Source organism: Camponotus floridanus, unplaced genomic scaffold (genome assembly GCF_003227725.1).
Source record: "Camponotus floridanus strain SB8 unplaced genomic scaffold, Cflo_v7.5 scaffold64, whole genome shotgun sequence".
Classification (NCBI taxonomy): domain Eukaryota; kingdom Metazoa; phylum Arthropoda; class Insecta; order Hymenoptera; family Formicidae; genus Camponotus; species Camponotus floridanus.
The window spans coordinates 1044939-1069123 of record NW_020229814.1 but is presented as its reverse complement, the minus strand read 5'-3'; the positions used below and the strand labels follow the sequence as shown (position 1 = coordinate 1069123).

Here is a 24185-nt window from a genome sequence, read left to right as displayed (position 1 = left end):
TAAGAATATATGTATTATAGGAATGTAAGGTAAATAAAATGTAAAACGTAACAAAACATAAGTGAATATGAATTGTAATATGCTAAAACTAATAATAAGAATCAACATGATTAAAATAAATATTTAATATATGGTATGTTGCATTTTTATAAATATAAAATATTAATATTTATTAAAATTTAATATTTTTATATTCACGTTGCGCAAATGGTGCTAATTATACGTTTCACTTATACTCCACACTTTTCACAAACGATTGGAAATCTCTCTCATCAGTCGATTTCTTATCAGTCGATAATTTATTAATTATATATATAAACAAATAAAAATGCAAACTATTATTTTAAAATTCAAATATGCTGTTCATTGGTCCGTTATGCTATTTATATTCTTATTGTATATCCTTTAATCTTTTATTCCTTATAATCTCATGACATCTGTTCATTTGGTCATATATGTCATATACATAATTTCTATATAATATTTTTTTAGTAATATTTTTCCATCCTAAAATCTTATCTTTTCGATCGATTTATTATTCTGAAAAATTATAATTTGTGTTAATAGAAAATATTTTTAACAAATAATTACACTTAAAATATTTATATATACTTTGTATTATAGTTTTATTCTGAAAATTATTTATCAATATTCAATATAGTTTTACGTGTTCTTTTCCTCCTTTATTTCTTTATTTAGCGTGTGTGTAAGTGTAAATCTACGCGACAGATCTCTTTCCTACGAGATTTATGTGAAGAAGGAATTTATTAACACAGAAAAGAACAAATATAATATAAATAATATTTTATAAGTAAAGGAATTAAATTTAAAGTTGTACGATAATGTAACGATAAATACACCGCATCTTTCAAATATATAATTAAAATATTTACCACTTAAAATTTAAAATGGATAAGGAAAAAACATAAAAATATTATTTCGCATAACAGAAAAAAAATTAAATTTAATTAACGATCTTGACAAATTTAAACTGCTGCAGATATAAAAATATAATTCCAATATTGTATTGAATATATTCCGTCGATTGAAAATTATTTTGAAAAAAAAGATTCTAGCTACCGAAAAAAAAATAGCTACCGAAAAAACAATCCATTAATCCAAAGAATTTTTCCAAAGAAAGAAAACTTGTTGCAACAAATGAAGATGAAAATAAAAACAGCAATCATGATCCACTGTGGCATCCTCTAGTCATCGAAACAGATATCTATCAATCTTGATTCCTTGATATATGATGCGTGTATTACTCCACGAAAAGAAGATATTTATTTTCATTCAGCTCAAAACCCGTGAGAAATCGATTGCGTCGATTGAAACTTTCTTTTAATTCTATGAATAAGACACAAAAAATAACTTTTTTATTAGCTTTGAACGTATATATTTGATGGATAAACGTTTTTATTGCGATTGTACATGATAGAGGATCCTTACATACGTTAAATTTAATTTTATAAAGCTTTTAAATTCAGCGAAATTTTCTTTTAATTCTATGAATTACTGATCATAAAAATCGGAAGAAGAATGCAAAAGAGCGAGACAATATTTTTATTTGAATAGAGCGCGAAAAAAGAAAGTGTTTTTATATGTTAAATATTTAAACATAAGAAAAATTAATATAAATTATATAAAAACATGCTTAATTCATATTACACTATCATATAGAATATTTATCATAAGTTTTATATACAGTCTCCTATTTTAAAGTTTTCACTATTCTCATCAGGAAAACATTTGAGGAAAAAAGTATGTAATTTGAAATTAACAATTACATATTTTTTTATTAAAAACAACTATGTGTTTTCTTTACATCAATTGATTCTTTACATTATTTTGTGCATAAAATTATTGAGGTAAAATAATCGAAAAATACATATTTTTATTAAATATTTTATGGTTTATATAAAATTAAGAAATTACTTCAAGCCTCATAACTCAAAAGCTACTCAACAAAAAAATACTTTATTATAGTGTTTTGGAAAGCTCTCGAGATAAATTACAAGAATATGGCCCGGTTTCACCAACGTGATTTAATCTAATCGGTCGATTAAATTGGTCACCAGAATTGCCAATAACAAGACTTTAAAAACGAACGTCGCCATCCACGGACCTTGCTTCACAGAAAGAAAATAGGTTACGATCAGTTTTATTATGTTCAGCAGTTGGCAACTCTGACAGTTAATCGACCGATTAGATTAAATCACGTTGGTGAAACCGGGCCTAAATACACACATTGGCAATTTTTCTCATTTTTTTGCCGCACATATAAAAATCAGCTGAGTATTTGTTAATATAAATATTTTTCCCAAGAAAGAGAAAGAGAATAGCGGACTGTTTTTATTTTTTTTTAAATAAAGAAGGATAGAAAAATAGATTAATAAAGATAGAAGATCATCGCTGTATCATTTTTTTTTGCGCAAAATGTCAACGATCGCGTGAATCCACCGCTGCGAATTTCGTCGGTAAAAACGAACACTGTCGTTAACGTCAGCTGATCATGCGCGGAACTGTCAATCGGCACGAGTCTCGCAGCTGAACCGTCGTCGATCATACAGTTCACATATGCATCGATATACGTGCGCGTATGAAGATGAATTCGTTATTTCGGACGATGGAATATCGCGAAAGATGAATGAATTGTCGGGTAAATCCTCTTCCCCGAATGACACATGCGATCGCGAATTAAGTCTTCCTCGTTGATCCAGCATCCGACATCTGCAAGAAACAAAAGGACAGCGCGCGGCGCAAAAACGCTTTGTGCGGTTATTTTTACAACGAAATCGCTATACTTTGGCGTGCAACGCTCTTAAAATAGAGTACGACGGTGACGGCGTATTTTTCGCAAGGAGCCCAACAAAGAGCGAGGAACATGACTTTTGAGGTTACCGCGATTCACGGTGATATCAGCTGATTCGCGAATATTCGTTTTTACGAGCTTGGGCAGCTCGGCTGAAGGAATCTTTCACGAGGATGGACACCGCGTGCGAAATAATAGACGAGCCCCAGCAATCGCTGGTCAAGCGGATTTATTATTCCGCGAGGGACGGGATGGCAATCGCTCTTTATACCTTGCTGAGCGATAAATCCGACGCCGATGTCAATTATCTGATCAATCAGGTAAATTTCGATTAGAGTTCGCACTCTAATCTCGTTCGTAGAAACTAGCTTTTTTGATTTAAAATTGATTAGGCGCCGTAATAATTCCCATTGTAAATATCATTTTCTCGATTAATCATGGGTAAATATATATATACATTATTGCAATATTGGTCGCGATACTTCTTTGTCCAGAAATTGCAAAGTATGTCACAATTTTTAACTTTATTTCCAAATATTATAATTTCAAATATATAAAATAAAATTTTAATTATAATTTTTAGCGTTCATGATCAGGGAAACTGTGCGTTAGAATTATGTACTTAATTTCACATAGCAAGCAATTAATTATTTTGATATAATTCAAGTTTGTGGAATACTATATGGTGGAAACTAGATTTTTGTTTTAAAATTAATTAGGCGTCGCAATAATTCTTATTGTAAATATCATTTGCTCGATTAATCATGGTTAAATATATATACACATTATTGTAATATTGGTCGCGATACTTCTTTGTCCAGAAATTGCAAAGTATTTCACAATTTCTAACTTTATTTCCAAATATTATAATTTCAAATATATAAAATAAAATTTTAATTATAGTTTTTAGCGATCATGAGCAGGGAAACTGTGCATTAGATTTATGTAGTTAATTTCACATAGCAAGCAATTAATTATTCTGTTAACAATTTAAGTTTGTAAAATATTATATCATTATATATAATATATATATATATATATATATATATATATATATATATATATTTTATATGTCATTGTATGTGTGAATTCTGGTGCACAAATTGTGACACATTTAAAAAGAATTATTCAGGACAACTTGCAACATGTTATGTTTAAATATATATGTAGATGTTATTTATAATAACACTTAGATCTATTTTTCATTAGATTATTTATATATATAATGAGTAATTATATATATTTCATATTATCATTAATTTTTTGTAAATCTTTCTAAGCTACATATTGTTATAAATAAATTCTTAATCTGTATTAATTTGACATGTATAATCTTCTCTTATCAATATAATTATTTGTATCTAATTATTTCATTCATATGTACAAAGCATAATCTCTAAGATGTTTGGATTTATGTTTATAGAAAGTCCTAGAAGACGAAGGACAAAGGTGTACTCCTTTAATAGTTGCCGCACGTTACGGGCACAATAAGGTAGTTAGAATGTTACTTGACAAGTTCAAACCTGATTTAGAACAAGAAGGTACAGTCAAATTTAATGGATATGTTATTGAGGGAGCTAGTGCACTTTGGGCCGCAGCAGGTAACAGAATAACATATTAATAATATATATATAAAAGATATTGTAGTAAAAAATTCTGTTCCATTAATAGTGAAATATTTCAATTACAGGTGCAGGACATTTAAGTGTTCTTAAAACTCTTGTAAAAGCAGGCGCAAACGTTAACCATCCAACGAAAACTAATTCTACCCCACTTCGAGCGGCATGTTTTAATGGACGTTTGGATATTGTTAAATACTTGATTGATCATCGGGCGGACATAAATATTCCCAATACGTTCAACAACACTTGCCTTATGATAGCATCATACAAAGGACATCTTGATATTGTGAGACTTATTTATTTATTATAATTTATATAAATTTATTATATATATATATATATATATATATATATATATATATATAATGACATATAGAAAATTATTGGTCTTATTTATTTGTTATGCCACTTTTGTTTACATAGATTGATTATTAGATTTAATCCATTTTTTGTCATCTAAATTTTTTTCTACGATTCAGGTTAATTTTTTATTAGACAAAGGGGCAGATCCTAACAAGAAGGCATTTTGTGGGGCAACGGCATTGCATTTTGCTGCTGAATGCGGACATAGTAACATTGTTTGTGAATTATTAAAGTATGGAACGAAAATGACAAAAAATGTAAGTGGCATGACACCTTTAATAACGGCAGCTGAGCGAACGCGCGCGGAAGTCGTTGAATATCTAGTACAAAGAGAAGAAGTGACAAAGGAGGAAATAATAGATGCTTATGAATTACTCGGAGCATCTTATGCTAATGATAAAGATAATTATTGTCTAACTAAGGCGTACAAGTACCTGTATAAAGCAATGGAGTTAAGGTAAGAAAAATGTTTGTTTTCATTTTACTGTGGATTCTTGTGTCTATTTTATACATTATTTTCCTTATGTGTCCCCCAGGTATAGTGATACTAATAATATTGTATATAAGCAACTAGGTCCAACTGTAAAAGCATATGAGAACTGGAGGGAATGTGAAACACTCGAGAGATTAGAAAGCATCAAAGACAATCCCAATGCCATACATATGGAATCGCTTGTTATTCGGGAAAGAATTTTAGGTATGTTTTTCATTAAAAGTACTGTGTATTAATATATGTTCTTTAATGAAAAATATATTTTTTTTTATTATTAGGTCTCCATAATCCAGAACTGCCGCATCCTATAGTATTCAGAGGCGCTATATTTGCAGACAATGCTAGATTTGATAGATGTATAGACTTGTGGTTGCATGCTTTGAAACTGAGACAGCTCAATGATATATCTATTGTGACAGATCTTCTTCGATTTGCACAAGTCTTTTCGCAAATGATACATGTAGGCGTCGATTTAGATTTTTCTCAAGTGATTAATGTATTGGAGGCAAGCATAACAGAATTGAATAGAAACAAAATTAAAATTCAAAATCCAGATCCCAAGGATGACATTGATCAATGTGTTGTAAGTTTGACGAAAAGGACTCTTATTTCTACAAACTGTATTTTAATATAATCCAATATCCGGTGTGCTTTAGCGTGTTTCTGAAGCATTATATATTTTTTACATATTAATATAAATATTAATTAAATATATTTTTACATATTAAAAAATAATATCTGCATAGGAAGAAATGGAATCAAATATTACAACGACTCTATACATTCTAACGATTTTGACGAAACTTATGACGCTTAATGGAAACAGATGCGATGAGTCGGATTTGAGACAGGCATATCACTTGGTGCACAAATTATGCGCGTTGCAGATGTGTCTGAAAGACGGGCAGACCCTATTACATCTTGCTGTGAATGCTGAAACTCCCGTCGACGATTTTCATACGAATGATGTCTGCAAGTACGTAAAAAAAAAATATTAAAGTAATATCAATAAGATGAGAGTATCCCATTAATAATCAAAATTACCTGCTTGGTTTTCAGATTTCCATGCGCGGCTACGGCGAAATTATTGATTCGTTGCGGTGCTGATGTAAACGCAATGGATAATGAAAGAAACACACCGCTCCATGTTATCGTTAGTTACAACAAAGCCATCAGGTATGCTATATTAAAATTGCTACTACATAATTTACACAACTTTGTAGCTTCAATAACTTTTTAATGTCTTTTCAGCGATTTTGCGACTTTACATTCGATTATAATAGACCTTATAGAAGCTGGAGCACATATGGATACTGTAAATAATGGGGGACGAACACCGTACGATGTAGTCACCACAGGTAGATTTATAGATCTTGTTCTGTCTCGATTTAAATTCGCAGATTTTACTACGATTTCACATGAACCGATTGGCCGATTTTCAATTTCTATTTTAGGTGTAGCTAAAATAATATTACGAACTCAAACCAAATTATCGTTAACATGTATGGCTGCCAAGGCAATCAAAGCTTACAATCTGCCCTATTATGGTCACGTTCCACGTTCGTTGGAAAGTTTTATAGAGCTGCACGGACCCGGGCTGAATCAGAGCTGACGAGTCTTCGACATCATAACGAAGAGAATCGAGGTTTCCTCGTATAGAAAGTATACACAATATTTTACAATATTCTTGTACAAAGTACAATCGATTTTCTCTATTCTATGACTTTCCCTCAATATTTATTCTTATTCTAATAACAAATCCGCAAAATGAAAATATTCTCAATGTTTTTCGCTCGTTTCTTTACTCTGATGTGATTCCGAGTATAAATTGTAAGAGAGCAATGCAAGGGGAGGATTCTAATTTAGAGAAAAAGAACAATCGGCCTAGTAAAGAGAAATCTAAGGTGAAGGGTCGCAGAATAGAGACAATGGACTATAACGCTAAATATATACCTAATGTTTTGAAGCTTTATATATATCATATAGCTTTATATATTATATGTAATATGAAATATGTAAAATCGAAATTCTACAGATGTCTTGGGAAAGACATTCTTTCTCTCTTTCTAATGTGGGATTTATATATATACATCGTTTATAAAAAAAATTGAATAAGAATTATCACGCAATTTGTGAAAGTTGTCCTTTTGCAATATGTGTGTGTTGATATTATGTTAAAATTATCTTTTTATATTAAATGTATTATAGAAATGCGGCAAATAGTTACATAAAATATTCGAATAAGTAGCGGGCATTGTGCATTAAAATTTTGCTCTCTCGTTTTTGCTAACTTTAACTGTGATAATTATAATTCTTAAATCAAACTGAATAAACATACAGCTTGGAAGCTACGGTCAGTTCTTGCATGAATTTTCTCGCGTGTTTGCGCTCAATTCAATTTTGTATATAATCGCTCAGTTAGAAAATATGCCACAAGACAATCTGAGATAAGTATAAAATGTATACATCCGTGTGTGGTTGCCGTATTATAAATTTATTTAGTTTATTTACACACGTATTCTCTGCATACAACTGTGAAACGCTAGGAAAATCATGGTAAAATATATAAGAATATACATACGCACAAAAAATACTCTTTACATATTATTTACACAATGTTTACAGATTCTCGTTTATTTTATATCTATCTTACACATTTTACATAACGGCGCTCGCCTTATCGATAACACTTCTGTACAAATATACATGTGTGTTCAAAAATATCTTTTGGCGCAAAAGAGAAGAGAAGAAAAAAAATAAATAGTAATCCTTAAGCAGGTACAATTTATATTCGTGACGGTAGGATTTTATCGTATGTAGATGTATATTCGCTCGCGTGTCTATTATATATATGAAGAAAGAAAGAAAGAACGTATATATTTCGTGAAATGGCGAGTGACTTGAAGCGATAAAGTGATTGCCTGCTAATTGTAAGTGATCGATCTTGATGTGAGAAACTGTTGATTAATACTTTATTATCAGTTTATGGCCAGATTGATTAGACTCAAAGTTGGCCAATTAATTGAAAGAAAGGAAAAGAAATGATAGATTCCGGAATTGAATTCCGATATGGATTTACATTATTCTTTCTTTGCTAGAAGAAGAAATTATGAAATCATTTCTACCATGCACATTACTATTTATTCCATTTTCGCAAAGTTTAATCGAATTCTCCAAGAAAAAGAGGATAAATATCAATTAGATAAATCAATTTATACACGTATGAAAAAATAAAAATAAATTTAAAAAAATTAAAATATTAGATCTTGTGTCTTTCATCATTTAACATAATTTTCGTCTTGTCAAGATGATACATTAGAATTACAAATTCATGGAACGATTGAGACTCGACTTCTGGGATCTATCATTCATCAGGCAATCACTTTGTCGCTTCGACCACTTGAAGGAAGCAAACGAGTCGAGATGAAACGCTTCCGTTCAAGGTCCACGATGTGCGTCGCCGTGTTTTCCTCGATGATCCCTGATTAGCAACGCGTCTATTAATAAAGAGACGTACAATGAAACATTCGCATTCCGCGAATTCTATTTCCGATTCGCGAATTAAGTATGCTCCATCGGGTTCGTCTCTCGCGCATACGAATATAATCCGCGTGATCCGTGTACCAAACACAATTTCCTTCATAATCGTTCTCTATAAAATTGTGCGTTTGTTGATGTGGTCGAATAAAAATAATCGAACACGATCGAAGGAGCCTGGATATTTAAATTACCGGAGAATCGCCGAAAAACTTGGCAAGATTTCGATCGCGCGAAACAACTGACGAAGTATGAGAACCGCTGATAAAAAGTATATAAGAACGAGGACAGAATGCAGTAGAATTACACATACAGACACGCACGCAAACTCTCTGAAGACTCATTGTTACTCGTGTCTTTCAAAGATTCGAACGACGCGTTTGACGGAGATTGGGCGGATGTTAATTCGCAAAATTGTACCTCTCGATCATCGCTTTTAGGAGAGAGTCAATTCCCCCGTCATTTTCTTCAATTAGGTTTGGTTCATGACCGGGTAGTCGCTCTTATTATCGTGTTCTATCAAGAAACTCCATCAGTTCCATCGCAAGTTGCCGCGCAATTTGCAACTGAATACGGTGATTACAAGTCATTCCAATTACTCTCTTCTCGACAACACGCACTCTTTGACTGTAACTACTCTAATCATCACTCCTACTCGATTTTGTTAATAATTAAAAGCTTAATCAATCGCTGATTAGATTCGAGGATTACTATAAGATCTTAATCGGGATCCATCGAATGAGCTATCATCTCAAGCATGTAACAAAAGTCAGCTTTTATATCCGATTATCGCGAAGAGTGAATCTCTCGATCTGGATGGAATAATTTTATATGAATAAATCGTAAATTTTAAAAAGCCGAGTTCCCCCGATATATAATAAATTTTGCGAAAGTTTTATCCATGTCATTGAATAGCCTCAGTAAACACTAAGAAAGTTATATAACAGTTATAACAGTTATATTTCTGAGTGGGAAATTACAACTAACAATTATATAAATTAGTGTTTACTGAGGCGATATGTAGCGTTTACTTTTATTTTACCCTCATTTGTCTCGTCTGTCAAAAAAATGGATTATTCCAACATTTCTATTATATACTATTCTCGTTTATAATTCTTTCTCTTTTCAATATAAACAATTCATATCACCTATACTCGCATGTATAATTCTTATTCGATGCATCCATCAAATAATTACGCTAACGTATAAAACGTGAGTTTGGGATCCAAGTAACGCGCGGAATAAATATCCTTTATTTTTCATTGTTTCCGCCTCCACATCGGCGATTGCTTCTCGAGCTCTACGAATTCCTCGAGACGAATGTACTCCCCCTCCTCGCCAACTAATAAAAGTGAAGCGTGGAGCTTCAGCGGCAGCCGCATCCGAGAACCGCCATGTCCTGGTAATTCTTGAGCACCACCTTATTCTCCTCGTCCAGATAGAGCATCGATATCGAGCTGAGCGCGGTCGGCACGCAACACGCCTTCGGCACCATGTTCGGCTTGGTCGAGTAAACGAGCGTCTGCACGATCGCGTGATTCGTCGAGTTGAGATGGTCCGCCAGAGGAAACGGGCAATCACCGTGGCAGTAGAAGGCGTCGTATCCGGGCGGCGCGACGATCCAGTCGTTCCAGCCGACATCCGCGAAGTCCACGTAGAGCGGATGCCGCCGGCAATTCTCCCGGCCGTCCTTCCGCCGGTTCTTCCGCGATGCCACTTGTCTGGCACGCCTGTCCATTATCCGTTTCGCGGATGCCATCTCGCGATGGCCGTCGTCCATGTACGTGAAGAGCACCGGCCGCTTCACGACCCACGCGTCCTTGTGCTCGTCGGCACCCCGCTTCAGGCGCACGTGTTCGCGCGCGCGCGCGCGCACGCCGGTCACGTGCACCAGGAGGCCGTGATTGTCGCGCTGGTTTCGCAGCCACCTCTCCACGGCCGGACGCACGTCCAGGCTGATGGTCGCGTTCTTCGTCGTGTCGATCACCTTGCTGTCGATCAGCCGCAAGATCGGCTTGCTGCGACCCTTCACTCCGGGCCGAACTATGTCGTACACCATCACCCGGCCGTGCTTATTGGATCCATCCTGCGCTTCCGGCATCGCGACGCGCGACAGGCTCAATTGTGCCGCCTGCAACGTCTCGCTGGCGGGTATCCTGCTTAGGTCGAAGGACAGCCGGAAGCGATTCGGGGATGTAAACTTGTCGTCCACCTCGCTCTCTGAAAAGAAAAGGAAAATATTATTGCATAGATATTTAAAGTTGTATATGATAGATTGGGAGATTATGTGTTGCTCATGTATTAACCCAGCAAACACCAGTAACATTTATATAACTGTTACATAACATGTAACAGTTATATTGTTGAGTGGGAAATTATAATTGACAGTTATATAACTGTTACTTAGTGTTTGCTGGGAAATTAATCAAATTAATTTACATTAATTAATTGTGGCAATATTACAATGTTGTTGCAATATTGCTGCAATGTTACAACAACGTTCTGTGTTGTATGGGAATTAAATTAAATTAATCACATTAATTTAAATTAATTAAAAAAAAGGATTAAATTAATTAAATAAAATATGAAATAAAATATAATTAAATAAAATTGATTAAAAGCATATAATATATGATACAATATAATAATTTTCTTGACTTATATGTATATAGAATTTTATATAATATATGTTAAATAAACAAGAAAGCGAGGAAAGGATTCTCTCGGTTTTTAAATTGATTCTACGAAGAGTATCGCAAAATAAAATTCACGTCTCTGGATGTTTTCCACGCAGCTTTTAAAGACGCATTATCTCATAGGTCGCAATCGAATTAAAAATAAATCACCGGTTTTGCAGGAAGCCTGCTCATAAATTCAATGGAGGTGATTCTCTAAATTTCCTCCTCCTGGTCGTATTTATCAGAGACCATGTGTGTGTTTAATAACTTACGACATTCATATATAAATTAATCAGTCGGAATAATTTTCACGTGACCTACGCAAATATATCTTATGAGACGCGTACGTGCAATTTAACTTATGCGCTTCTTCGAAAATAGCAGATATAAAGTTAAATGTATGTACGATGACGCAGTTTTGTTTTCTCGGATGACTCGAAAACAGTGGATTGCAGTCGCAATTTGTGTAATACGTATGTAAATTTCATGAGAGAACCGATGTTGTTTCTAAGACACGCATACATACGTCGTTGCGTGCCGAGCATGCTACGTAAAATCTAGCCATTTCTGTGGGAAAGCGAATAGCGGAAATATTAAGAAGTTTCTGTACAATTCAATTAAATTTTTTTTTTAATTAATAAAAAATTTCCTCTATAAGTTTCTGAAAATAATAAAATCTTTTTTTATTTATATAAAATTTATATATAATTAAAAGAAAGAGTGAACAGACATTCAATAATTTACAACTATGTTAGATTTTATATCAAAAATACGCTCTTCAATAATACACATTAGCAAATATCCAGAATATTGATTACATTTTTTTTTGTAATTTTATAAATTTTTCAGTCTCCGCATCTTCTGCTTTCATAGATCATATACAATTTTCTCGACTTTAATTATGACACTTCTTAGTCTTTCCATCTATTTTTTCCAGATATATTGAATTTAATATAAATCATCTGCAAAAAATAAATTTTATCTTAAATCTATCAGAGATCTTTTGAACTGAATTAGTCATGATTATGCAAGATATTGATGGCTCGAATAACTTCAAATTCAAGTTCCTATCAAATCACCCTTGTTAGACTCATTTCTATTAAAACCAATATTATGTCAACGAGTTGAGATTTCAGATTGTCGGAAATATTAAATTTGTAGCAAGAAAATCGAAATAAAACGTCGTCGAAGTAAAATCATGTCAGAATAAAATCGAGGCTGATAATATTAGAGTTCTCGATCTCTTCGTATTCTCTTTCCATCTGAAGCGATGTCCTTTCAACGAGCAACGTATCTTTCATCGCGAAACACGATAATAAACACCTTTGTCAGGCTCGCGATATGCCCAGCACTTTCCATCCTTTGCGCATCCTTCTTAATTGCTCGTAGCACTTTCTCCATACCCTTGAGTGCTTTATCTAGCACTTTAGTGGCGCGGAACTACCTCGGAATCGTTTTGAATACAGCGAGGCTATTCTCGCCTCGGAGAGTCGGAATGTCTAGGGCCTAACTCACATCCGGATGTGAATCATTGGGACGGAAGATGGACCTCCCGAGAGCGAGAAAGGTAACGACGGGCTGTCCGAGAGGTCCCTCGGCATTCCAAAGTGGTATCATCATCTGCCGATAGCGAACCCACACGAGCGAGATAAAGTATGTAAGGAGCTGACTCTTCTCTTTCTTTCCTTTTTCCTTTTGTCGAAGGACTCCACGGCACGCTTTCGACGATGGCCAAAGGGTCCTTTGTCGGTTGAAATCGTTCAGATGCCATTCCTGCGAATCGCGTAAACACACAACATATTAGAGCCTGTTAGATCTATGGAAAGGACCCTTTTTAAGAAATTTTAGTTAATATAATATTAAGAAAATATTAATATTTTATTGAAAGTGTATATATTAATAATTTTTTTAATTATTAATTATTAATTTATTATATAATTTATATAAAGTAATATCTACATAATTTAAAAAATTATTAGTAATATATATACTTTCAATAATATATTAATATTTTATATATATAATATTAATAATATAAAATAAATTATATATAATATAAATTATATATAATATAAATTAATTATATAATATTAATAATATAATATATATAAGTTACTTTATATTATATTACATACATTATATTTTTTATGTATTATATATTAGAAAAATTTTGTTTTACATTAAAGAATAATAATTATAATATAAAGAATAATTTTGTTATATTATATTGTATAAATTAATATAATTTTAATATAATTTAATATTATTTTATTTTATTTTTAATTTTAATCTTGGAAAATTTATTATTTTTAAATTTATTGTTTTGACGAAAAAATTGATAGTTTAAAAATTTTTATTCTCATTTATCAATTAATCTCTGTAGCAATCTCTGCAAATATTGCAGAGGAATTGAATTAGAGAATTTAATATGTTGTATGTGCAATTTTTATATATATTATTGATAAAATTAAACAAACTATTATATAATAAATTATGAATAATTTTTTGGAAGAAAATTAAATATGAAGTTTTATCTTTTATGATATATAGTAAACGATAGCATAGATCTTTTTTGTCGAAGAGAATTATTTCCTGCATAAAGCGATTTAACACACAAAATAAATCTTTTACTGTCTACTATTCTATTAGCAATTACATTAATTACGTCAGATGTGCGCAAGATAATTTATAGGATAAAATGTTTTCCTAAAATTACATATCAGTAGCGAAACAAAATTTGTCATTATATAAATATTTTGCAATCTGTCAAAATTTGTTACTTTGTGAAGTCCATAAGAAATTCCAAGATAATCTTTCTGTTCACATTTTCGATGTCGTTGCTTACAACAATGTGTACTTTTGCTATCGTTATTTATATAAAAAATCAAATAATTTCCAAAAACCGATGCAGGATGACAATGTGTGCAGGATAATCGCGTGAGAATTATAGTGATCGGCAAAAGCATTGATATGGACGAAGAAAATGTTGAATTCACAAAATGCAAGTCGTATGGAAATTCGTCATACACATTTATCGACGACGTAGAACGAATGACGATTGATAACGGGCGTAATTGCATTCCATTTACTACTGCACTTTCACTGAGAGTCGAAAGAGTCGCCAACCTGTTTTCGAGAATTACGAATCCCAACTCGATAGTTCTTGAGCCATCGTTCAATGATTCACGAATGTACGGTGTAAGATCTCTTATTTTATTACATGTAGGATTAATCCTGTGCACATTATCGTTTCAGGAAGTATTAAAGCAATGCTAATTCAAAGAAAGATGCAACATAGATTAAATGTAACATTAATATATTTAAGCAAGACATAAATGTTGAATTAATTTAGTTAAATTAATTTTACTAATATTATTCTAATGTTTCTTGATAAATTGAAATTTTTAGATGAATATTTAAAAAACTGTGAAAAGAAACTAGCGAAAATACTAATCGTTTTCATTGGATCTCCTTGATCAAAGTGGCTTTTGTACATGTATATTTATATAAGAATCTTAGCACCATTTTTGAAATATATAACGCGTATGCAAACTCAAAGTAAAATTAGAGAAATTTTCGGCAGTTTTTTGAAATAAATTTTCTTATTGTGTGTAATAATGTTATATAAAAATAAGGAGCCATTTACATAAATTAATAGCCCAAGTTATTAATAATTGTGAAAATAATTCAATTAATATATTAAATCACTAATCGATATTTCGTTAAGATATAAAAAAATATATTTATTTATCTATAATATTTATTTAAACGCGTATAATTCAACTCATGATAACTCAACGGACTATCGATCACTTGTAATCGAAAGAGAGATAAAATTCATATCAAAGAAAATATTTCAAAAAAAATTCCTTGATCAATAAAACCCCAAGAATTCTCTAATCTAGATAAAAAAAGAAATTTCAAAAAATTCCGTATTTTTCCAGAGAATAGACCTCTTGGAGCCTGGAGTTTCTTCTCGTATATCTTTTCCCGTGTGTGATTAAAAGGAATCGACACTCACCGACATGTGGAAACGAGCGAACAGTATTGGCCGATCGCGCATGAATGCCCCGCTTCGCGATATCCGCGATGCCGATGGTGTTTTGATGGGCCTGGAGCTTCTTGAGCGACTCCGGGACGTACGCCGAGCCCTGAGGATTGGGTCTCTTCTCAAAGCCTAGGAGGGAGAGTAGGCTGGCCTCCATCCCGGCGATTACCTGCTCGCGATTCACCGTCTCAAAGCGATACGACGATGATGACGATGATGCTGATGCTGATGCTGATGCTGATGCTGATGCTGATGACGACGACGACGACACAGTGTTCGTGTCAATGCGTAGGCCCGTCTCTGCGTTAGCATTCGCACTTGTTAGCAGCGTGACTGCTGCCACGAGCACTAATCTTGGCAGCGGCGACATGCGCATCGTGACGTCGTCACTCACTTGACGCGTTACCTCCCTGAAAACACATAAACACATTAGAATTTCGATTAAACAATGAGCAATAAATAATTACTTGTATAAAACGATTGTATCCTTAAGTCTTAACGCGTTTGAAAGGATGTATCTTAAGTTAAGAGCAAGGGAAGGAGAGAGGAGTATCTTGAAATCTTACTGAGGATTACGGATTCACACAGATTAAATTTTAAATGTGGTTTTGCAACGAAATTAGCGAAATGAATATCGTTAGAATTAGGTGTAAATAATTACAACACGCTTTCAACACTGCTCTGAGTCTTTAACACTATCTTCTACCAGCTGGGCTTCCTCGAAGGGGTCACGGAAGGTACTGAAGAAGACACCTTTTACCTAACAGGGCGATAGTAGAACTGAGGAGTTCATTAAGTAATGTGACCAGGTCGAAGGAATTTGTGGGAGGGGTGGACAACCGTTCTCAGAGATAAATCATAATCCCTGAAGCACAAATGGATGCGTTTTATACTTGAAAGTAATCATTCCGACGAATCGGTCGAGAATGAGCTTACTTTTGTTCAGATATTTTCAACAGATAAAGCTCTTTTTTAATACTTAAACAAAGCATGACAATAGAAGAGCGTTTTTAAACAAATTGAGGGACCAACAGTGGGAATACAATGAAGACATTCTTTCGAAAGTATCCTCCATAAATTCATAGTAAAGGTGCGATTTGGTTCTCACGTTCCTTCTTCAACTTCACCTGCTATCAGAAATTTTAGTCAGCTGCATAATTTCCCTGACTCAGCAGAAGAAGCGAGATCTTTCCGGAGACTCAGGATCTGGATTTGATTGGTCAACAGTTCCTAGACCCGCCAATGAATGCTGAGGATTCGTCGGATCAGGCTCTGTTTCAAAGTAATCGCTTTCTCTTAGTCTCGACCCATCCAGTGTTTTTTCTGTACAATCTTATATATGGTGATTCGAAAATATCCTCGAAAACGCTGGTGATTATGTATTAAGAAATGTTAAAATTACCGATTAATACATTCGAGACACCTTATACATTGTTGATTAAATCAATGTTGAATTGAAAGTGCGCGTTTAATTGAATGTGATCGTTTACTGGATTTAATAATTTGCATTCTATATTTTTTTCTCTTTTAAAGTAACAATAAAATCGCGAATATAAAATGCAGAAAAGATGATAAAATATACGTGTAAATAACAATCTCACAATAAGTATAGCTTGTACGGCTAAAAAATCGCATATAATGACTCGATGAATTGATAAGTCGAGATATAATATTTATTTAATATTTTGATTTAATAATAGTAATATGCAAATGTATGCAATAGTTTATTAGTATCTACCTAATAATGCGCGAAATTCTTTCTAGATTTTTCATGCGATTGAAAATTGATAAATGACAGACTCGAAAAGGATATAAATATTGATCTCGAATTAATAACGTGAACGTATAATAAAATTTATTGGAAAACACTGGAACTTTCTATTATTAGAAAATCTCGTGAGGCTAAATTCGGATCCAAGGATTTTTACAATGGATCTGAATATCAAAGCATCGTTTCTGCATTTTTTTTCATTGAATCAGCTGTTTATGACAGGACACGCGCGAGAGAGGGTCGCGAGTCACGTGACATCGCGAGTGACATTTGAAGCGTCAAACGTCAAATTCGTGAGACGCAATTTTGCGTGCGAGTATTACGATCCTATCTAAGGTAATTTCGGGATCGATCCGTCACACAATGCGTTGCGTTGTTGTAACATACTTGCTGCGTGCATTAACGATAGAGTTTCCGGGCGCGGGCGGACGAAACTGGTTTTATCCAGCGGACTTTAAACGTGCGTTTCTCGAAGGCACCAATATATTTATGCACAGTATTATCGATGAATGTTAAGCGGATATTGTGTGTTTCCGTCGACTTTCGATTTCGTTCGCTGCTAAAATGCTTCGCAAGATCGGCGAATATATATCCTTTTTTGTTATGCGTGTCTGCGTTAAAACGAGTCAAATGACGAGCCGCAGAGAGATGTGTGAGAAGTGCCAGATGATGCGAAGAAAAAACAAACCGCTCTTTTGTTGTTCTACGAAGAAAATATTTTATATTATTTTTTTTTATATTATTTTAATATTTTTATAATATTATTTTTTTTTAATATAGAGTAACATTAACCATTGAGCGAAAAAAATTCAAAAGAAGTATTTTAAGTGAAGATAAGTATTATAGATGAACAATATATATATTTGAAACGAAAAAAAATATAATCAAATTCTGAACAATTGTGTGTGTGTGTATTATTGTTATTATTATTATAAAAATTTATAATTGTATGTTTTCCAGACCTTAATTTTTGCTTGACATAAAACGGAGTTTTATTTTATCATATTTTTTTTAACTATAAGAGAAAAGTAAATATTTAAAGAAAAATAATCAAACTCTATATAAATTGTGCTTTATCATGATATTTTATTTTTTAAATAATTTAAATAATTAAAAGAGAAAAATAAATATTTGTGGAAAAATAATCTAATTTTATATAAATTATTACAGATACACATAATTTACAAAGTTTGATTTAATAAAAAAATTTATATATATATATATATATATATATATATATATATATATATATAATTTTCTTTCAGAAAAAAAATAATCTAACTCTATGCAAATATTATGTGTGAGTATGTAATAATTTACATACAATTAAATTATTTTTCTACAAATATATTTTTTCCTTTGTAATTATTGAAAGAAAAAATATTATGATAAAGCAAAGCATTTTACGTCAAGTAAAAATTAAAAGCAATTAAAAATATAGTGTAGACTCGATTTCGACATTTTCAGAAATTTTAAGAAATCGTGATAATTGCAGATCTTTCAAAAAAAATATCGCAAGAAACCGAAAGAAAAGAAGCGATTTAATAAAAGTGTCCAAACGATATTAAAAATTCAAGAACGTGCGAGGCACTTAAATAAATCATGCATGCACAATGAGCGTATTAAGGAGATTATTGGCAAAATACCGCTTCTCGTAATTGACCGCGATATATTTTCCTCTTCTTGGTTTTATATAAAACAGGCACGCAGACTTCGAGTTCCCGGTATTCGTGCACACTCTGGTATTCTCACATTAATACATATCGCGTTACTACATTAATAATTCTTTCCTAAGAAACATCGAGTATGAGATCCTTTTCGAAAAAGGAAGAAAAAGGTCCTCTTATATTTTCCAACATTTTTTACACAACCCATACAGCATGGACCATTGTTGTTACATTACAACAATCTTGTTGCAATATTGCTGCAACAATATAACAATAATGGTTTGTGCTCTATGGGAACTGTCTTTCAATATCCAAACAAATTTCTCGATAAATCTTGATAGATCTTTATTTAAGAAGGATAAAAAAATCTGTCAATTACTGAATCCCCTAAATTTATAGACACGTGTGCTATTTTTGTTCGATAATTAATAGCTCCTGCCGTCGATATTTGAGATACACACAATTTCCGCGGTTGAAATTTCAACATTTCCTCAATTTCCGCCAATCCAATTTCCCATTCCCCCTCCACGCGTCCCTCGTAACGTCACGCGTACGATAATTGAGAACGCGCTACTATATTTATGTCAATAATGAAGGAGAAGAAGAGACGGATCGAAGCTCCTCGATCGCGTGAAGGATCGAAATCCGACACGCACAATCCCGATTACGCGTTTCCTCGGGCTCGCAGATGACAGTGGGCCAACAATATGGTGGGCTCGCTCGCTAAAGGATACAACAGAGAGGGGTCCGCACGAGGGGGGGTCCCCCGTTCCTCCCGGCTCTGGCAGCACCAGGGAGCGAACGAGGGACGGAAAGAGGTTGGTAGGACCAGAGCCAAGCTGTCTGCTGCGCCTCCCGCTCGCCAGAGCCGCTCGAGCCGCCTCTGCCTCCCCCACCTCCTCCCTCTTTCTCTCTTTTGGTCTTGGCTCTGGGGAATGCGCGCATTAAGTAATATACACACGGTGTTCGTATAATACTATGCGCTTACAAAGATCCTTTCTTCGAGAGAGAGAGAGATCGTCTTTTTCAAGGACGGACAAATTTCAGCCCGACTTTACCTACACAGAGAAAAATATCATTCTACTGCCAAGAAAAACGATTACTCAGTTTATTTTTCTTTTTTTAAGTAATAATTTTCTTCAATAAAGAATATATTCTTGATAATAGTCTTAAAATATACTCATCACAAGTATTAGATAATCTTATTATCATGTACTCAAAAGAAGAATTTATTTTCTCTTCAAAAATATCGTAAAGTTGTATCAAAGAAAAATCAAATTTACTTTATGTAGTAAGCAAAGCAATTTTTGTTTTAATTTAATATTCTTGACTAAAATACTGCAGTTACTAAAATTTAGAATATATTTAATTAAATTTAATGCTTGTGATGAACTTATGATATATTTGCGGATATACAAACTTATGATATACTTAAAATAAATAATATTTACTTGAATACAGTATACATTTTTCTCTGTGTACTCGCGCGCGTGGAAAAAGGCGACCTCATCGACGCTCTCGCATTCCTCCAGGTGCATTATGGGGGGTACATATATACACCTATGTATCGGGGCGCGCAAAAGTATCCGCTCGCCGAGATAAAGAGTGAGTCCCAATCGGACACAATCCCATACAGCACAGACCAGTGTTGTTACATTGCAGCAATATTGCGGCAATATTGCAATGTACACAGAGAAAAATGTATACTGTATTCAAGTAAATATTAATTATTTTAAGTATATCATAAGTTTGTATATCCGCAAATATATCATAAGTTTACCACAAGCATTAAATTTAATTGAATATATTCTGAATTTTAATAAGTGCAATATTTTAGTCAAGAAAATTAAATTAAAACAAAAATTTGGTTTGCTTACTACAAGAGTTGACGTAAAGTAAGTTTGATTTTTCTTTGATACAACTTTACAATATTCTTGAAGAGAAAATAAATTCTTCTTTTGAGTACATGATAATGAGATTTTCTAACAATTGTGATGAGTATATTTTAAGATTATTATCAAGAATATATTCTTTGTTGGAGAAAACTATTACTTGAAAAAGGAAAAATAAACTGAGTAATCGCTTTTCTTGGCAGTAGAATATTTTTCTCTGTGTACTTATTAGCCAGTTGAAAATAAAGACTTTTGATTAATCAATCGTGTTGATTATCCTAGGCACCGGTCGATATGAGTGGTGTATCCGATCGGGAATGTGCGCAATCGGGACGATCCCGTGATAAACACGCTCGCTCGCTCGCGTGAGCGCTGGATTAGAACAAGTGGGAGGGGGTGGAGGGGGGAAATACGTCGTCTCCGCGAGAGAGAGAGACCACCCGCGCGAGGAGACACCGTCGTAGCCGGTCTCTTCTGGTCTGGAATCGCGGACGATCGGTTTTTTCTTTTTTTTTGTTTCAACGATTTCGCAGGAGGGTGCGTAAGGGAGGGGGAGATCTCTACCTGTGCGTGAAACGGAAACAACCGTTTCGGGGGAGAGCGCTGCCAGCGCGACGCTGGAATGCGACGCGCTGGAATATACAAGGATAAGGTCGTGTATATGCGCGAAGTCACCATCATCATCATCTCGCGGAGCGTATGGAGACGCGCGTCATCGTCTAAAATAATCGGACCGGGCGGGGGAGGGAAGGAGAAGGAGGGGGTGGGGGGAGGAAAGCGCGCCAGCGACAATAAGCAGCCGTGGTGGCGGTCGAGGGAGAAGTGGGTCGGAGAGTAGAGGGAGTGGGGAAGAGAGGGGAGAAGGGTGGGACGAAAGTGCGAGATCGGAAAGAAAGGAAATGGAAGAAGGAATCTCGCGGTCGTGAAGCAGAGAGAGAGAGCGAGAGAGAGCGAGAGAGAAGTAGAGACGGAGAGATGAATAGAGAGACTGTTGTCGCTCACCAAACTAATCCCGTGTCCGTAGTTCGAGCAGCCACGGCATCTCAACGGGGCCTCTCCCCCCTCCCCCGTCTTCCCTTCGCAACGCACAACTCCACCACGTAATAATCTCACCACCGGCACCACTCTTGCGCGCGCGCGCGCGCGCGCGAGACTCGCAGCACGAAATCCAGGAGTGCAGCGCTCCTCTTCGGCGTTCGAGAGAGAGAGAGAGATAAAGAGATAGGGGGGTAGGTAGGAGACAAGAAGCGAGTCGTCCGAGGATGCAGGATAAGCGACGTAAGAACGACGACGACGACGACGGCGACGACGGCGGCGACGAGGAGGTAAACGATGACAGCGGTGGCTGCGGTGACAGCGGGCTCTCGGCCGCTCGCTCAAGATCCGCGCTCCCTGCCCGACGACTGTTGTTCCTCGTAATGACTGCGCTCTCGTCCACGGCACCATATACGGCCTCGCGGCCGGGCGTCTGGTCCCGATGGGTAGGAGGCACGTTGATCCTCACGCGCCAGTTCAGGCGATCATTCTTACCTGGATCATTCTCGCCTCGAGGAGTGCGAAGGAGCACGTACACCCAGAGTGCGCACGTACTCGCTCACACACACTCTCTCTCTCTCTCTCTCTCTCTCTCTCTCTCTCTCTCTCTCTCTCTGCTCGTCGTTGCTCCGAGACGAGACGGGAGGGGAAGAGAGGGAGGAAGGGGCCCTCCTTGGTACACCTGCGCGACCTATCAACAGGTATCCTGGCGCACGGAATCTGGCCTCGCCGAGTATGTATACGGTATATATACGACGTATCCTCTCCGTCGTCGCTGACGCTTCCTTCCTCCAGCTTCCTAGAGCTTCTCCACGTTTCTCTCTCTCTCTCTCTTTCTCTTTCTCTCTCTCTCCTGATTTTCGCGAGATGCACTTTCGACGAAGCACGACGAGACACCACTTCCTCTTCCTTCCTCTTCTACGACGAGTAACACGTCACGATACGTCCTGGGAAGCCGCTCGACTTGACTTGACTGCTGCTATTCCCACGATAATCTCTCGCTGGCTGCGACGAGAGCGAGCGAGGGTCCAGGCAAGGCCGCGCCGCGAACGTGTGCGCACCCCGGACCCCGTTTCGGAGCGCGCTCCGTTCCACCGGCCCTTCCTCCTCCGCCATCAGCGGGCCGCGGCGGGAGGAAGAGGAGGGGGGGGCGAGGGGAAGCCCCCACTCGCCTGTCCCGATCGTCCAGGACCGCCGCGTCCGACTCCAGTGCATTCCATTCGCGTTCGGTTCTTCCCTCCTGGGACCTGTTCAAAAGGATCGATAAGTCGCGCGATCTCGATGTCGATATATTGATTTTTTTCTATTTTTCTTTTTTCACTACTATATATCCTTTTATTTCGATATTTTTTATTTTAACGTTTTACTCGAATGATTGATTTTTTAACTATTTGAGCCAAATCTCCAATTATTAAGATTAATTATTTGTTATCAGATTTATTAATAATTAATTAGAATGATTAATTATAGTAATTAAATTGATAATTAGATTGATAAAACAATTATTAATTAATTAATACATAATTATTAATCATTCTAATATACAATGTGTGCAAAAAATACGTGAAAAGAGAAAATTACTCATATTTAATTATCCTTAAACGATACCTAATTTTCTTCTTATTTCTAACGATGGCGATGGCTGCTTGAAAATTTGGCTTCCGTCAAAGGGGGAGGAGAAAGAAGTGGCCCTTCTCCTTCTCGGGAACGTCATCTCGCAGCGTCCGTTCCTGCGCATTACTTACTCGTCTCTTCCTCGTCGCACCCTCGGTCATCTCTCTCGCTCGCACGCGTTCTCGGACTCGCTCCACCAGCCAGTCTGCCGCTGCTGTGCTCCCCCTTCTACCGTTCACCCCCTCTCCTCTCTCTCTCTCTCTCTCTCTCTCCCGCTTTTCACTCTGCTCGCCTGCGAGTGGAATCCCTATTCCGTTCGTTTCGTCTTCCATTCCCTTCTTTTCGTATCCCTCGCAGGATAGATCCCGAGATCTGCGGAAAAATTTCAGGCCCATTTTAACGAGTCCACCCCCTCCCCCCATCATCATGTAATCACGCGAAATCGGTGATAGAAATTTATTTTGCATCGCGTGAAACACAGATGCAGATCGAATATCGTTGGAGAGACTTGAACGTCTCTAGGAGACCACAGGTCGGATTCAATTGCGCACGTTATAATTACCTCGTGTTTATTATTCCAGACTGTTATATATCGAGGACATTCGAGCTCCACACACGAGAGAATTTCTTCACATCTGATGAGGAAATATATG

General features: G+C 35.4%; 2 protein-coding genes across 3 annotated transcripts; one reads left to right on the top strand and one right to left on the bottom strand.

Moving 5' to 3' along the window:
- Window positions 1-2543: 2543 nt before the first annotated feature.
- Window positions 2544-7924, top strand: LOC105252169 (protein fem-1 homolog B). Its single transcript, XM_011259442.3, has 10 exons — window positions 2544-3132; window positions 4236-4413; window positions 4503-4720; window positions 4914-5254; window positions 5334-5494; window positions 5569-5873; window positions 6037-6266; window positions 6350-6466; window positions 6542-6648; window positions 6745-7924. Exons 1-10 carry the CDS (start codon window positions 2986-2988, stop codon window positions 6900-6902), a joined length of 1962 nt encoding a protein of 653 aa, XP_011257744.1. The 5' UTR covers window positions 2544-2985; the 3' UTR covers window positions 6903-7924.
- Window positions 7925-8129: 205 nt separating this feature from the next.
- On the bottom strand, window positions 8130-24181 carry LOC105252168 (protein decapentaplegic). 2 transcript variants are annotated; one of them, XM_011259441.2, is made up of 5 exons: window positions 24095-24181; window positions 23527-23904; window positions 21886-23165; window positions 15527-15963; window positions 8130-11047 (listed from the first exon to the last, which is right to left on the bottom strand). In XM_011259441.2, the coding sequence occupies exons 4-5, from the start codon at window positions 15927-15929 to the stop codon at window positions 10194-10196; spliced, it is 1257 nt and encodes a 418-aa protein (XP_011257743.2). In that variant the 5' UTR covers window positions 15930-15963; window positions 21886-23165; window positions 23527-23904; window positions 24095-24181; the 3' UTR covers window positions 8130-10193. The 2 variants fall into 2 exon arrangements, with proteins under 2 accessions (XP_011257743.2, XP_011257742.2); XM_011259440.3 differs by lacking the exons at window positions 21886-23165; window positions 23527-23904; window positions 24095-24181 and adding an exon at window positions 16681-17067.
- Window positions 24182-24185: the final 4 nt, after the last annotated feature.